The sequence below is a fragment of the Podarcis pityusensis genome (genome assembly GCF_964106645.2).
Source record: "Podarcis pityusensis genome assembly, chromosome: 8".
NCBI lineage: Eukaryota > Metazoa > Chordata > Lepidosauria > Squamata > Lacertidae > Podarcis > Podarcis pityusensis.
In genome coordinates, this window is record NC_138033.1 from 18,717,544 (window position 1) to 18,731,677 (window position 14,134).

Here is a 14,134-nt window from a genome sequence, read left to right on the forward strand (position 1 = left end):
TGCAGCCAAGCGGGGAACACAGCTCTCCAAGGCAGACATCCTGGTACAGATCACGACCAGTGAGAGCAGCCCCAGCCGGCCGAGCGAGACTGAAGACGATGCCAAGGAGCCCATGGTGAGTAGAGCCAGTGTCCTGATGCGCTGCCCAAAGACTCGAAAGGTACTTAATATACATGAAAGCACTCTCTGGAGGTCCTCTCTTGCAAGCCTATGGAGCAGGGGCGTGGAGCCCATCACCCTCCAGATGTTCTGGGACTCCAAGGGTTGTTGCCAACTAAGTTCTAATCAGAGTAGACCCATTTAAATTCATGGGCCAAAGCTAGTCATGTTAATTTATTGCAATGGGTCCCTCCAAATGGGACTGTGCAACTCCTCAGCCCCACCCAACACAGCCAGTTGGGACCAGAGATGATGGAAGTTATCACTGAGGTTGAATCCTGACAAGACAGAAGTACTGTTGGGGGGGCAGATGTGGGGGGCTCCCTAGTCCTGAATGAGGTAACTGTGCCTCTGACCCACAGCTATCCATGGAGGTGCAGGTCAACTCTGTGTCCAGGGCAGCTGTCAACCAGCTCCATCTGTCTACCAGCTCCATCTCAGCCTCCATACGCAGGCTGAGACCCTACCTGCCTGCAGACTGTATCGCCAGAGTGGTGCATGCTCTGGTTATCTCCCGCTTGGACTACTGCAATGCACTCTACATGGGGCTACCTTTGAAGGTGACCTGGAAACTACAATTAATCCAGAATGCGGCAGCTAGACTGGTGACTGGGAGTGGCCGCTGAGACCATTTAATGCCGGTCCTGAAAGACCTACATTGGTTCCCAGTATGTTTCTGAGCACAATTCAAAGTGTTGGTGCCGACCTTTAAAGCCCTAAACGGCCTTGGCCCAGTATACCTGAAGGAGCGTCTCCACCCCCATCATTCAGCCTGGACACAGAGGTCCAGCGCCAAGGGCATTCTGGTGGTTGCCTCGCTGCGAGAAGTGAGGTTACAGGGAACCAGGCAGAGGGCCTTCTCAGTAGTGGTGCCCACCCTGTGGAACGCTCTCCCATCAGATGTCAAGGAAATAAACAACTGACTTTTAAAAGACATCTGAAGGCAGCCCTGTTTAGGGAAGTGCTAAATGTTTAATACTGTAGTGTGTTTTTAACATTCGGTTGGGAGCTGTCCAAAGTGGCTGGGGAAACCCAGCCAGATGGGTGGGGTATAAATAATAAATTATTATTACTATTACTACTACTTCAAAGCACAAAGCACACAGCCTGCTAAGAATACAAGTAGAGCCCTTCCAGAGTCCAGCATCCCTTTCCCACTAGTGGGCAAGCAGATGTTTCCGGAAAACCCACAAGCCTCCAGTATTCAAAAGTGCAAGTGGGGCATACAATAAAATGTTGCAGGGTGGAGTGCTGGGATAGCTTAGTCATTAGAGCATGAGACTCTTAATCTCTGGGTCATGGGTTTGAGCACCAAGGTGGGCAAAAGATTCCTACATTGTAGGGGGTTGGACTAGATGACCCTTGTGGTCCCCTCCAGTTCTACAAATCTACAATTCTGTGCTCTTCAGGGTGTCTGGCCTGCCAGCCATGCACTTTCCCAATATATCCCATTCCCCCTACCAACCTGGTTTTCCATTTTTCTCCCCACTCCATTAGTTAGCAAAGTCTGGGCCCTCTTTTTTAATGCTCAGTCTTCATTGGGTTGTTAGAGGGTTTCGCCGACCACCAAGAACTGGCACCCAGGTATACATAGGCTGCGACATGGCCTCTGAACATGGAGGCTACATTGCTCCTGTCATGGTACCAATTTGTTCTACCCACCATGAATTTTTGCCTAACTCTTCTAAAAGGCCATCTAAGCTAGCAGCCATCCTTGCATACTGATAATTAGCCAAGACTTGAGCACTGCAATGCGCTCTTTGTGGGGCTACCCTTGTTTCTGGTCTGGAACCTCCAGCTGGTGCAAAATGCGGCAACTAGACCATTGATTGGGACAGGCTACCTACCACCAGCACATGCTTCAAGCTTATACTGGCTGCCCATGTGTTACTGGGACAAGTTCAGGGTTCCTGTATTAATTTGCAAGGCCCTTAACAACTTGGGTCAAGGCTATCGTAAGGACTGATCCTTTATATCCTGGCCTGACCACTGAGATCCTTCGGGGAGTCTCTGTTGGGGTCCCCCATAACTTAACTACTAGAAGCCCTGAATTCAGTGTTGAGGGCCCAAGTCCATTATATAATAATGCTCATAATACTTATAACTCCCACGGGCACCTTTCTTGCACTTCACACACATGACAAAAGACTTCCTTGTTTCAGCAGGCATGTTGGAGTAGGGATTGGCTTTATGGCAAACTTTAATGTTTTGTTGTCCCATTTTCTATGGATTGTTTTTAAGCACACGGCACTTAGAAACGCAAACAATGACTTAAATAAATAAATGTGCCATGTCTATTAATTTCAGCAGTCTAAACCAGTGATTGCCAACCTTGGGTCTCCAGCTGTTGCTGGACTACAGCTCCCATGATCCCTAGCTAGCAGGATGGTCAGGGATGAGGGGCACTGTAGTCCAAAAACAACTGAGAAACACTGGTTTAAACCATCCATTGTGTCCTTGATCAATTTCATCAGGCACCCATGCCCAGGTTCTAGTAGGATGAGAGAGAAGATCTCTCTCCACCCTTTCCATACCATTCAAAACTCAGTAATAATTTGTCTTCCCCCAGCCCCACCTCCCTTAGACTGGTCACTGATAGGACAGGAGGGTTTGGGCTGGTAGCCAGAGGTGGGGGTCTTCCCTTGAGCTTAAAACAATGTACTTCTGCCAGCCTCATTGTTTCTCTGAGCCTGCAGATTATGCCTCTGAAATTAGGCCTGTGAGGGAATGGCCCTCACAACCTGAATGATAAAGAGAAGACAAGAGGAGGTGCTGTCATGGATCTCCACTGTCTTGCCTCGCCTGGTCCTAAGGGACCTAAAGAACTCAAGCCAGGACAAGGAGGGCATTTTATATAGGCTGCTCATCTTTCCCCCTTCATCTCCCTCCAGGCCACAAGCAGTGAGTCTCCAGCTACATCCCACACTGAGCACAGTGAGATCCTGGAGGATGACGAAGGGAGCCAAGAGCTGAAGGTGAGCTCAGCTGGGACTTTGGGAGGCTGACCGCTCTGCCTACCGTACAAGAGCCCTACATCAGGGTTGGCCAGCCAGTGGCTTCCAGATGTTCTTGGCTCCATCTCCCATCATCATCCCTGACTCTTGGCCATGCTGGAAGGGGCTGATAACATCTGGAGTCCAAACATCTGGAGGGCCACAGGTTCACCACCACTGCCCTAAGTATACCTTTCTGAACCTCTCGAAGACCAAAGAGTCACACGAACATTTAAAAATGCCTTCCTAATCCATACCAAAAGCTTGTCCCATTTTCTAGCTATCTGTCTCCTCCAATAAGGGCATGGGAGTAATAGCCATCTCCTCCTCCTTTACAAAAAATGTTTAATCATTTAAAATACTTCTTCTTCACCACCACCAAAGATTTCAAAACATAAATACAACATAAAAACCAACAAATAAACAATAGATTCTTAAATAAACAAATAAAATATTGTTATATTCAGCCAAGCAGAGGCAGGTGAAAACCGTTTTTAAAAGAAGTGAGAAACGAAGTAAGGCAAAATTCCACCTAAAATGTCACCTAAAATGCATAGGACTTGACAAGATTGTAATATGGGCACCAAATGTGCCTATTTGGAGAGGGCATTCCAGAGTGTGGGTGCCACTGCAGAAAAGGCCCTCTTCTTTTTTGTAAATACATAAGGCAGCTCAGTTAAAGCCAGGTCCCAGTAGTTGAAATTTAGCTCCCCAGCTGTAGAAAGGGACAGAGAAGTAGCTCTCTTGGGTGCTATGGTTAAGCAACAAAATCACATCAATGATTATTATGATTATTTGTCATAATTGTAAATGGCCCTTCCCCCAAAAGAACCCCTGGGCAATGTACAAAAAAGGATAAATGAAAGAACTGCACCAATGATTTTTAAAACATAGTTAAAATTTGGTGGCAAAACCCAGTTAAAAAAACAGTCACTTGACAATTGGCAGTAATCCTAAATTGGTAGTATACAGTCGTACCTTGGATCTCAAACATCTTGGCTCCCAAACAAATCGGCTCCTGAACGATCAAAATCCAGAAGTGAGTTTTCCAGTTTTCAAACAATTTTCAGAAGATGAACATCCAGCATGGCTTCCGCGGCTCTGGGAATTTTTAAGCCACTCTGGGAATTTTTAGCTATCTGAAGAATCTCCAAACCACTCTTGACACCCTTAACAAACCACAGTTCCCAGGATTCTTTGGGGGAAACCATGACTGCTAAAAGGGGTCTAACTGTGCTTGGAAGTGGCCAGAGGTGGTTTCAGCCTGGGTCTCCTAAGTTCCAACCACTAGGCCTCACTGTCAATTCTCTCTCAGATTCTTTGCATATAATTATTATTACATTTTCTGTTTTACCATTGAAAATACTCATTTTACATCCTTAAGATATCAATGACTTCCCTTCTTCTCTTTCCATAGTTCATTTTGCATATCATAAATCCCTGTACATTTTACAAAAGCAATGCCATTCAGTATTCCATTATTGCATCCATCAAAACTTATTTACCCTGTTGAATTTATCTTAATGCTGCCAGTGTTTTCAGCTGTACACAATTCTTTCCCATATATTCAGAATTTTTGGGGCACATCCTGACATTTGCTTCACTGGCATTCCAATACAGATATATATTTTTTCTTCCATAGGATCCCACCAATGGCTACTACAAGGTGCGCGCCCACGAGGAACCAAGTTTGGTTAGCAGCTTCTCGGAGTACACGCCGGCCCCCCGCCCATTGTTCGGGGCGACCTCTCTGTACCCTTCCACGGGGCCAGTTCAGCCCAAGCTCTACGAATACGCTCACCGCTATACCCTGGGCACGCCTGGCTCCCGCTCAGCCTACGACCCCCATGAGCGTCTTTTCCCCCAGGAGAACATCTACAGTGGGACGGCCTACCTCACTGCACCCTATAGCCGGGCCTTCACCAGCTACGTCAAACCGAGCAGCTACGAGAAAGCGGAGAGCGGCTACGGGCAGTCGGACCAGGCCAGCAAAGTCTCGGGTTGCTCTCGCTTCTCCTACACGTCCTTGTCCCAACAGTCTGACTATGGGCGCCCTGCTCACCAGCGCATGCAGACCCACGTATGACTCGTGCCCATCCCCTGCCAAATGCCAGTCACCTCCGGAGAAAGAGAAAAGGGAACGGACTCCGCTCACTTGTGGCTAACGGACTCAGAACTGCCAGGGTGATAGACTTGCGACTCTCGCTTTCCTCCTGAGGGTGCCCAATTCTCCTTGTGTGTATATCGGTGGGGTGGGGTGGGACGGCGGCAGGTAGCTGGCTCGGCAGCCAAGATGGCCGACAGCCCTCTCGCCATCTTCTGACTGGGACCAAGCCCATCTCCCTTGGGCAGCAAGGAAACCAACATCCTGCCTGCCTTCGCACCAGGACGTGAAGAGTGGGTTTGAAAACGGCGGAAAGCACACTGCCTTGGCTGAAACAGAGGACAGACTTTCCGGGGAATCTGTCTTGGCTTGTAAGAATCCGCATTCAAAATGGCGGGCATGGCTGTCTGTCAGACAAAAGCAATGGCGTAAGAAGCTAGTGGGTGCTGAAAACGGTGCACAGTAAGGTGCCGGGACAGTGACGGGACTATGTGATGCTTGTTCTCTCTCCTCACCCTGAAACAGAGCTGCCTCGAGGGCAAATCCCCTGCCGTCAAGGCAAGATTCTCCACCAGCCGCATGATTCTGGGAAATCTCCAAGCATGGGCCCCTCCCTAGTGCTTGCCTTTTAATTTTTTCCTGGCTCGATGCTGTGGTTTAAATCATTCCCTCTGCCCCCCTCTTTAGCTGGGGTGTCTCCTAGACTCCCGCCCATCCCCTTTAATTAAAGACAAGCAAATAAACCAGGCACTGCGCTTCGAACAGGACACTGCACTGCACTGGACCGACAGGGAGGTGGCGATAGTGCTCAACGTTTATGCCATTTTAAGACTTGCCAGGACTCTCTTTAGGCACATTTAAAATGACAGGATGATGCTGAGGATTAAAATCCAATTATTAAAAAAGCCAAGGATGGGGCGTGGGAGGATATAGGAAGCCAAAAGCCAATGGGATCTGTTGATTTCATTTGTGGGATTCTTTTTCTTTTCTTTTTAATAAGTTATTCCTTGTTATTACTTTTTGCCTTAAGTGTATTTCTCTGCTATTGATGGTTCTGACATTTTTGTTTCGATCTTTCCAGAATTGCTTGGGAGTGGTTTAGGGTTTGGGGGGGCGGTATTTCCCCGTTTTGTTTGTTTTTGCATTTTTTTTTATTATTAGACTGGGATTTCACACTAGCACACAACGGTCACGCCTGTTTGAGTGCGTTGCGTAAGACAAGGGGGAGTTGTAAATGTATTGCCTACTGCAGAATTCAAATATTTATATTTAATTTAAAAAGAAGGATGGAGTTATGCTTTTGTTATTTTAGCCTTAGAATGCTAGGCAGCGGGACAAAGCACAGATACACACCAGGGGAATTCTGGGAACAGAGGAAGCTGCCTTCTACCAGGTCAGACTGGCTGGTAGGGAAAAGTGTATGTTACCAATACACATTCCAGCATATATTTGCAACCTATGAGATCTGGAGCCTTTCCTTTTAAAACTCAAAATCTGAAGGAAAAGGTGGGGAACCGTTGGCCCTCCAGATGTTGCTGGACTATAAATGAAGGTCCCAGGTTGCCCACCTCTGCCTTAGATTCTCCAAAAGCGGTATCCAATACTCTCTTCTGCACTTCCATGGAACTGAAGCTTAGCCACAACTCTGACCCAATGCAACAGTGAACAGGACTCCTGCACATTTGACCCTTTTACAGAAGAACAGATTTCAGCAGCACTGGTAAAATCCCCTGTTGTGCAATAAACACTGAAGGTGCTGAACCCCTTTTCTCCTCCACAGTGGGGGCTTCCCCCTAGGATATCTGACATAGCACAACACCCTTTGGGGAGAGACAGCATCTCAGGTTCCAACCCTGGCATCTCCCGCTACAAAAACCAAGTAGCAGGCGGGTATGCAAAGGCCAGGTAAAGGGGTTTTTAAAAAGGTAAAGGTACCCCTGACCGTTAGGTCCAGTTGCAGACAACTCTGGGGTTGTGCGCTCATCTCGCTCTATAGGCCGAGGGAGCCGGTGTTTGCCCACAGACAGCTTCCAGGTCATGTGGCCAGCATGACTTAGCTGCTTCTGGCGAACCAGAGCAGCGCACAGAAACACATTTTACCTTCCTGCCAGAGCGGTACCTATTTATCTACTTGCACTTTGATGTGCTTTCAAAAAGGAGCTGGGACTGAGCAACGGGAGCTCACCCCTTCGTGGGGATTCGAACTGCCGACCTTCTGATCGGAAAGCCCTAGGCTCTGTGGTTTAGACCACAGTGCCACCCGTGTGAGAAGCAATTTGCACTTCTCAAACTGTTACACAACCCGAAATGCATCCTTCAAAATCCGTGCGTCTCCAAATTTTGCAATCCAGTTTTCCCACCAAATCATGTGAACAGAAATCATATATCAGGGGAAAGTTTGCAAGCAGAATGCACAGATTAGGGGAAACTACATATGAAAAATGCATTATGTTTGGAGAAGTTGCTTCTGTATATTAATCAAAACTGCATACAAAAAATGTGTTTATTAGGAGAAATCCGCTGACAAATTTTCCTGAGGCTTTGGGAGGGGGAGAGTTTTCACAAATCACTACAGAATTGTGACAAACTGAATTTAAGACTAGGAAAATGAGAAATTGAGCCTCGTCTATCCCTAAGTTACACCGGATGAGAAGTGCTTTATTTTGGGGGAAGCACTGCATGCAGAAGACCTCAGGTGCACCTCAGGTGCAATAGCTAGTTACAGGTGAAGGACACATGCTGGAGACTCCAGTCAGAGTGGATAATACCAGACAAACAAACAGTTTTACTTGATGTATAAGACAGGTTCCTATGTCACACACACACAACACAGTGAGCGAAAGAGATTTGCTTGGTGCACCAAACCCTTCCTGTTTCAGCATTTCTTTTTCCACTTCAGCGATATTTCACAGGTTTTCCGCTGTGGCATTGCTGCTTTTGAAACCAGGTGGGTGGGCGGGAAACGACTGTGTGTGTGAAATCAGTGAAGATCTCTACTTCTTGTGAGTGTAACATTAGCCACATGCTTGCGTTGTTTAAAGAGCATCGTCATTTTTATCCTTACTATCTTTTAAATTGTCTGCTAAAAGTAGTGCTCCTCTTTGCTGCCGGTATATAACTTGCAGGGAATGGCAGCCTTTCCCACCACCACCTCCCCGCACACACAAAAATGTGTGGTGCTGTGGCAGGGGGTGTGAGATAGGTTTGGTAAAACAGCATCCCAAATGGGTGTCGTGGAAGATATTGCTACCAAGATAGTGTTCCTCCCTGCCAGATAGTGTTCCTCCCTGCCAGAGGTAGTACCCTTATGAATACAGTTGGTGGGGAGAGTGTTGTTCTGCTAAGGTCCTGCTTGCAGGCTCCTGTTATTATTGTTGTTCTGAATAATGATGATGATGATGATGATTTACTTGCACTTCAGGTTAAATGAACCTTGAGGTCCCTTCCAACTCTACAATTCTATGATTCTATGATGTATGTACACACAATGGTGAGCACATGAGGTTCCCAACTGTCCAGAAAAATAGCAGCCTGGCCTTTTCCTTTAACAGCAGCTTGAAGTACAGAAATAAGCAAGAACATTCCACGACCCGGAGATAACAAGCGATATCACTTGCTAATTCGTGGTACGTAATCATTATTTATTTTTGTTGCCAGTCTTCTTAACCTTGTGCCAACTGGGCGCATTGTGCCTTCAAGGTTAGAAGAGGGCAGCTCCCTGCCCCAAGGAGCCTACCATCTAACATTGCACAAAGGGCAAACAGGGGAAAAGGAAGTACCAGAAGCAGAGTAAACAGAAAAGCAATAGGCGATTATTTCCATTACATCAGCTTAGACAAGTTGAGTTACAGTAAGGTATGGAAACTAGGAGGCTTGTCTATTGTTCCTATTATTTTTCCTTTTGTTATGTGAGGAAGTATTCTAGCTCAGTAGCAGAGCATCTGCTTTGCATGCAGAAGGCTCAAGCCAAAGCAGCTTTGTGTAGGGCCGGGGAGGAAGGACTCCTGATCTGAAATCCTGGAGAGCAGCTGCCAGTCAGTGTCAACAATGCTGAGCTAGGTGGACCAATGGACTGAGTCAGGAATATAGAAAGCTGACTATTTTGTTGTTGAAGTTCACATCCTACGCTTTCAACTCCCAAGACTTCTCAGGAGGGCAAACAAATTAAACGAATAAAAACCAAAAGCACACAATAATAAAAACGCACAAAAGCGAAGCAGCTCCAAAAGCCAATCAAAATTTGTGAACCTTACTCCACTGTTTAAAAAATGCAGACCACAAAAGCCGCAGCTTTGAAGGCACAGCTACACAGACCAGTTGCACAAGTTGCCCACTCTGCAGCCATGCGTTTGAGATGCTACGAGGCGCGATATAATCCTAAATCTTAGGCAAGTCAGCTTCCCTCCACCAGCTGGCTTTGACTGCCTAGTAAACACAAGCCCCGCAACCAAGACAGACCCATTCTGTAAGCTTATTATTATTATTATTATTATTATTATTATTATTAGAAGCAGAATTAGCTCTACACAACCTATGCAAGTTACAAAAAATAACACTCATTTATTATTATAGCATTGCATTAATCAAATGCCATTGATTTATTCGACTACTTGCTGTTGGATACCGCATGGGCAAATGCACAGGCAGGACTTTTTCACGCGACCAGCAGACGCAGCACATAGCTGTGGCAAATAAGTTTCCAACACTTGCTGTGTGCCTTTGGCACGCGCAGTTGCTGTGTGTTACTTAAGCGCAGGAGCTCTTGTGTAGCTCTTCTTAGAAAGCAGCAAACACCAGCAAAACTACCTCCCTGCCTGAGATGCACATAACCACTCTCCCATTTTGAAGGCCCTCGATTTTCATTCCTATGATAATGCTTTAAAAGAAAAAGTGGTATGTTCTCCACAGCAGCACCAGGTTGCCAGCGTTCTCCGCACAAGGGTGCCTCTGCAGAGTTGTAACTGATGGATCTTTCCCCATCACTCCCCACAAGAAGGAAAACTTCACCTTATTTTTATTTCTTATCTGGCAGGGGGGTGGGGGGTATTGTTGTTGCTGTTGTTGTTAAGGCACTGGAGTCCTGCCAGAAAAGAAGTTGGCAAACTTGCACTCCGATCTTCTTTGATTCCCCTCCCCTCCATTATAAACAGGGGACAGGATATTGCTCGCTCTACTCCCGCGGGCACAAATGTCGCGCAGAGAGAAAAGTGCAGCATTTGTCATCTGGAAAGATCCTGGTTCGCCCCTGGAGGGCTTCTTCCACAACAGCTGGCAGACTTCACTCATCCTACTGGGGGCGCATCATGCAATATCAAGCCATCATCAGTAGAGGGCTGCCAGTGGTTTCTCTAGAGCAGGGGTAGGCAACCTAAGGCCCAGGGGCCAGATGCGGCCCAATCGCCTTCTCAATCCGGCCCGTGGACGGTCTGGGAATCATTGTGTTTTTACATGAGTAGAATGTCTCCTTTTATTTGAAATGTATCTCTGGGTTATTTATGGGGCCTGCTTGGTGCTTTTACATGAGTAGAATGTGTGCTTTTATTTAAAATGCATCTCTGGTTTATTTATGGGGCATAGGAATTCATTCATATATTTTTTTCAAAATATAGTCTGGCCCACCACATGGTCTGAGGCAGGCATGGCCAAACTCGGCCTTCCAGATGTTTTGGGACTACAGTTCCCATCATCCCTGACCACTGATCCTGTTAGCTAGGGATGACGGGAGTTGTAGTCCCAAAACATCTGGAGGGCCGAGTTTGGGGATGCCTGGTCTGAGGGATGGTGAACTGGCCCACAGCTGAAAAAGGTTGCTGACCCCTGCTCTAGAGCGGCAGGAAGGGCCAACAGGCAGCCTGGGAAGGAGGTCAGCAGGTTAATGTGACTTTCAGCAGTCCCAGCATGTGTCCTCCGAGGGCTGGTATGCAGATGGCCCAGCCAAATTCTGCTGTAAGCAATGAATCGCCATGGAAGTGTGTCATATCGATGGTTATCTCATGCATGTTCCAGGAAGCCAATGGATTGTGCCCAGCCTGATTCTTGAAAGATCTAATGAAAAGCCCAATTGTTCCTCAAGTGCTCTTCTTACTTGATGACCTCACGCTCACCCAAGCCTGTGTTTCATAACCATGAAGCTCTTAGTGCAGGCACTGGGGTGAACCTTCCTCAGCCTGAGGGCCACATTTCCTCATGGGCAAGCTTCCAGGGGCCGCATACCCTCCAACATTTTCTCCAATGAAAATGGGGATATCCTATTCCATTATTATTATTATTATTATTATTATTATTATTATTATTATTCTCTACCCATTTGACTGGGTTGTTCCAGTCAAATGTTGGACGGCTTCCAACATATATAAAAATATAAGAAAACATGAAACATTTAAAAAAACTTCCCTATACAGGGCTGCCTTCAAATGGCTCAGGGGTTAGATAACTCCACACCCTCCAACATTTAGCCGATGAAAATAGGGACATCCTAATGCAGGGCAGGACATTCTGAGATCAAATCAGAAACTGGAGCTTCTCCACCCCCATCATTCAGCCCAGACACTGAGGTCCAGCGCCGAGGGCCTTCTGGCAGTTCCCTCAATGCGAGAAGTGAGGTTACAGGGAACCAGGCAGAGGGCCTTCTCAGTACTGACACCTGCCCTGAGGAACGTCCTCCCATCAGATGTCAAGGAAATAAACAACTACCTGACTTTTAGAAAACATTTGAAGGCAGCCCTGTTTAGGGAAGTTTTTAATGTTTGATGTTTTATTGTGTTTTTAATATTCTGTTGGGAGTCGCCCAGAGTGGCTGGGGAGTCCCGGGCAGATGGGTGGGGTATAAGAAGTTGTTGTTATTATTATTATTATTATTATTATTATTATTATTATTATTATTATTAAAATCTGGGACTGTCCCTGGAAAATAGGGACACCTGGTAGATATGGTCAGTGGCAAAACATGGGTTATAGATGTGCCACTAAGCTACTTTGTAACTACACAAGTCAGAGGTTCCTTGAACTCTGCCCCCCCCCCAAAAAAAATCTCAAGGCTGACAAGGAAGAGCCATTACTGGAGTTTGAAGATACACTCCAGTCAGGCCGAAGGGCTCAAGGAGGGTGCAAAACAGGGCAGATCGGGTGTGGGCTAGGGAACATGGCCTGGAGAGAATCCCGAGGGTAGAAAGGGCCTTGTTGGGTTGTTTTCAGCCCCCAGGCCAGAGGTTCCCTACCCCTGCTATAGTGTTGTGAAGGGTGTTTCTCCAGCCTGACTTCTCCTCCTCCCTGTTCCTTTAAACCACCGCTTGATCTGCAGATGTTTGGCCCACCCTGGGCTAAATGCTGCCCCAGGTGAGAAGCATTTTTGGCCCACCCCACATGAATACTGTCGCGCCATCTCCGGAGGAGGAAAAAACTTAAACACGATGCAGAGTTCCCAAAAAATAGACCAGAGGCAATTGTATTTCATCCAGCAGAGTTTTACTTCTACTGATGGCAAATGAGCATCGTGGTCCAATACATTCAGGATTGGCACAGTCCATCAAAAATCCAGTTGAGGGCTTACAATAAAACTTACAATACTTACAATAAGACTTAAACTTAACACTATAGCATACAGAACACCACGCTAGAACAGAGAGACAGAAAGAGAAAAGTGCGTGAGACCCAGACTCCTCCTGGTCTTACTATTATAGTCAGCACGACCTTGACAGGAAGATAACAGAACCAGTTTAAACCAGCTGTACTCAGCTTCCCGGAAGAAATAACCCAAACATCAGAAACCTTCTTGAACCTTCTTGTATTAAACAGAATAGGAAAGATCTCTACACATCAGATCAATACTTTCTGTACTAAGAAATGCAAACTGACAAATACATGGGGTGGCATTCAAGTAAGTTATACGCGAAGTAGACCCACTGAAATTAATAAGCAGGGCTAAATTGGTTCCGTTCTTTTCCGTGGGGCAGCTCGTGAGCAAAACATGGTTGACTACCTCCTCCTGTTTTTAAGAATGGCATTTGTAGCCCATTACATAATTTCATGGCACCATTTATTCCTTTGCACTCCATATATAAGGTGGTAAATTTGCACGTGTGAATCTGCAATCATTCAGGTGTGGATGACTTGTCCAAAAGGACACTGATATTGTCAATTTTTAAGCCAATTTAGAAAGGAATGCCAATGCAATGTTGACTGCACAAGTTGGTCTCACCAGCTTTACAAGCAAAGATGAACCATGTTTGGGCCAGTCTCTGGAGGTTGGCAAAGGATGTTATATTTTTTTCAGCTGCTGGATAGATAATTGAGTAGAGAGGGCCAAAGCAGTGTTGCCAGTTCACAAGGTAGAAAGCTCAGTTGTGCCAATGGGGCAGCAACTTCTAATCCTTCTATCCCTGAATGTGTCATCTCCACCCCCTGCTGTAAAAAGCAAGAATCTCTGGAATGGGGTGGAGATGGATGACAGGAGATAGGGGAGAAAGGTCAGCTTCTCTGCCCACTGCCGTTTCAGGGAATTTAAAGATACAGGGTAGATCTCCAGGTTGCAACCCGAAATCATGCACATGACCAGCAAATTTCATAGGTTTTGCCCCTTCCTAGCTAAACCCTGCTTCCTGCATGTAAAAACACTCCAAAAGGACAGCTTCTTTCAGAAGAGGAAGGTATTTCATATTCAGTAGTGAACTTTCCTTCATTCAAGGTTTTGGATGGCCACCCGTCAGGCATTCTTCAGCTGTGAATCCTGCATTGCAGGGGGTTGGACTTTTGCAGCCTCTTCCAACTCTACAACCTCCACCAGCCCCCCAACCAGGTGATCTGTGCTACTTGAGCTGACGCGGCTCAACACCTGCTTGATAATGTGCCTGTATTGGGTTGTGTGGACATGCAAACACAC

At 46.5% G+C, this 14,134-nt stretch overlaps 1 protein-coding gene across 3 annotated transcripts in view; it reads left to right on the forward strand.

The window, feature by feature from the left end:
• The window catches only part of KIRREL2 (kirre like nephrin family adhesion molecule 2), a 61,200-nt gene extending 54,660 nt beyond the window's left edge, over window positions 1-6,540 (forward strand). For 2 of the 3 annotated variants that reach the window (XM_081018756.1, XM_081018755.1), the window contains exons 13-15: window positions 6-115; window positions 3,051-3,134; window positions 4,795-6,540. In XM_081018756.1, coding sequence (XP_080874882.1) covers window positions 6-115; window positions 3,051-3,134; window positions 4,795-5,238 — 638 coding nt within the window. In that variant the 3' untranslated portion in view covers window positions 5,239-6,540. The remainder of the gene's footprint in view (window positions 1-5; window positions 116-3,050; window positions 3,135-4,794) is intronic. The other variant, XM_081018757.1, reaches the window with a different exon arrangement.
• Window positions 6,541-14,134: the final 7,594 nt, after the last annotated feature.